Below are 2,937 nucleotides of genomic sequence, written 5' to 3' on the forward strand. Positions count from 1 at the left end.
GTGTTGTTTTGTAAATCCATCCTTTAATCCTGGCCTCATTCTCTGAAGTTACCGCCGCTATTCACTGCTGCCCTGATCTAGGGCTCAAATTAAGTTTCAGGACAGTGCTGATGGACATAGATATGGGGGTTACCACATCTGTGTGACATAATGTTCTTCTAATTTGCACGGTGATGACAGAAATCCACTAAAAAGGTGGATCAGTTGCACAGGCTTATACAAGTCTTATGAAGTGAAGCCCTTATCACACATAATATCTGGTCCACGCAGGTCAAATTATGATAAACAAACTGATAGGGTTTTCAGTCATGTTTGTGATCATAGTAGACCTGCCAATTCCCAGGTACGCTCTCAACAGTCTGAACTGGCAGGAAAAGGCCCAGAGCCCAACGGGAACCAAAAACATCGGTCAGGTTGGCACGCCATGTCCCCCGACTCTCTGACAAATACCCTTTTTGCAGCTCACACCAGGTCTGCCCTCGGGCTACTAGCAGAAGCTGTTGACAACAGAAGCCGGCGCTCACTAGTCCGATACCCAGCCAGATGTACAGCATTACAACAAGAAAGAACTGGAGACCTGAAATCAAACCTGAAAACAAAAAACAAAAAAACAATTGTCTCATCCTTGACAAAAATCAAGAAGGCCTCAAGAAAGGCTGAATTATGCCAGGTTCAGACTACACAATATGTTTGTCTGTTACGATAGTCACTGTGTCAGATTATGCGATTGTGACTCCTAAATTCTTGTCGTGGTGTGGACTAGAAACATGTCAGACTACAATGATTCCGACCAATCATCGCGTGCCGTCTTTTAACGAGGTGCGTGATGTCATTGAGAAGGCAGAACTAGCGACTGACTTCCGGAAACAAGAGCGTAAACAAACTTCAAAAGCGGTGTGTTAGCTTAAAGCCAATTCCAGTGTTCACCGGGTTGCGAAGTGCCTCTACTATTGTTCGCCAGCATTTATTTTTTCACTCTGTCATGGTAATCCCTCGAGGAAACATCATAAAGGCTGGAGTATTGTTTCCATAGCTCCACGAACCTTTTCTCCATTACATAATTCCACCTAGCAGCGCCAATACCATCGTCTCTCTCATTTCGCCATGTTTGAAAGCTGTGTACGGAAGAGCTTCTGTGCTCCTATTGGTCAACTTTACAGAACTTGTCGTGGAGGTAGTACATGCTAGTATTTCTGTCATGACATCGTGAAGTATTGCAGGTGTGTCGTCGGTTGTCGTCCACTATGACACACTATACGAGATTAAACAAAAGGTGTGTTCGACTTGAAGAGGTTCTGTGCAGACCAATTGGTGTATGACAAACTATCATGAGAGCGATTAGAGAGCAGACGGCTCCGTATGTTTTCGAATCACTCTCACTGTACTTTGATGTCATACACTGATCGGTCTGCGCAGCGCCGCTTCAAGTCGAACACACCTAATCGATTCTTGCATCTGTAACTGTTGTAGGCCTGTAAGTTGTGTGTGTAAACCTCACTCCCCTGGCCTCAAGAGGCGCACTAGCGACTGACGCTAGAGACTGCGCTTGTTCGCGAGCCCTCCTCCCATTACGGCGACCCGGGTTAAAGGCCCGTTAGGAACGGTTTCATTTGGTGTCGTGACCCGTTTAGGGGGTGAGTGTAACTGACGTAGGCAAACCTCACTCCCCTGGCCTCAAGAGACTACAGTCTTTAGCGTCCTTGTTAGCGCCCACCTCCCATGCTCAGAGCGGGTCGAGTAGGACGGTTACACATCCTAAAAACACACTGTCGTTTTACGAATCACCACGATACCCTACATCAAACGGATCGTGCTAGTCTTCACTGTGAATTAAATATCGTGTAGTCTGAACCCAGCATTAAACTTACCCAGGAAGAAGTAACCCGTCGAGAGTGGCAGAAGAGAGAGGAATGTCAGTGGGTTCTCAAAGGAAATGGAGTACTCCATCGTAAGATACGCCACCCCAATTACCAATGAATAGAGACAACAGCAGGACGTATAGATGCTGAACATAATAAAGTAGCGCATATTCCTATTCCCAATACAGTTTCCTGTGAAAAAGCAGTGGTGGTCCCGTTTTAGAATCACTTTCTTACACACTTTACAGAAGTGGCGTCCATTCAGGAGGTAGTGTGCGTCAATCCTGTCTGGGCAGTCGGGTGAACAGACTGGAATAACTGTTTCGTTGGCACTCTCAGATGGGTACCATATAGTCATTGTGTAATTACCCAGCGCGTTCCCCATGAAGAATAGGAAGACGGCAGTGTGGGTCAGCATGGTGGGATTTAACATCACATCTTGCCTTTGGAATACAGTGGGCATGAAGAGGAGGAAGTAGAGGGCGAACGTGACCACGGTTGCCGTGTAGAAGTATGCAGGTGCAATCGTGTTGAGTAGTCTGAGTTTCACCATCCTGAACAACATACCTGTTAAATTAATAAAACAAAATAGTCAACTGAAGATGATAAAATCATATATTTCATCTTGGATTTGGTATCAGTAGTTCATCTCTATAATAATGAAAGAAACTGTAAACTTTGGAACAGGAACTGTTTTTAAAAAAAATAGATATTACATAGATATTACATATATACATAGATACTTTTGACTGGCTGTTAATAAACAAAGAAACTGCTCCAGCAATTATCAAGCAAGTCCAAACGAACTGAACTGAAATACTTTGTCTTCATGTACGGCCGACAAAAAAACGTAAAAATAAAATAATAAAAAATAATAAAAAATAAGTTATTAAAATAAATTGTTGGAAATATATATTTTAATATATTTTAAAAGGTGATGCGTGAAACTCCCCGGTCTTCCATTGGTCGGCAAAACCGATAGCCCCGCCCCAAACTCACGCCATTGGTTGAGCCCATGTTGCTAAGTCTGACTTGTAATAAGCAATGTTGACAACCACAGTGTTTACACTTTTTTAAA

At 43.6% G+C, this 2,937-nt stretch overlaps 1 protein-coding gene across 1 annotated transcript; it reads right to left on the minus strand.

Annotated features, from left to right (window-relative positions):
• Positions 1-302: 302 nt before the first annotated feature.
• Positions 303-2,424, minus strand: zdhhc22 (zDHHC palmitoyltransferase 22; the record flags this gene model as incomplete). The annotated part of the gene is made up of 2 exons (XM_081394255.1): positions 303-589; positions 1,869-2,424. 2 exons carry the CDS (start codon positions 2,422-2,424, stop codon positions 303-305), a joined length of 843 nt encoding a protein of 280 aa, XP_081250381.1.
• Positions 2,425-2,937: the final 513 nt, after the last annotated feature.

This window comes from Scardinius erythrophthalmus (assembly GCF_964197995.2).
Source record: "Scardinius erythrophthalmus genome assembly, chromosome: 19".
NCBI lineage: Eukaryota > Metazoa > Chordata > Actinopteri > Cypriniformes > Leuciscidae > Scardinius > Scardinius erythrophthalmus.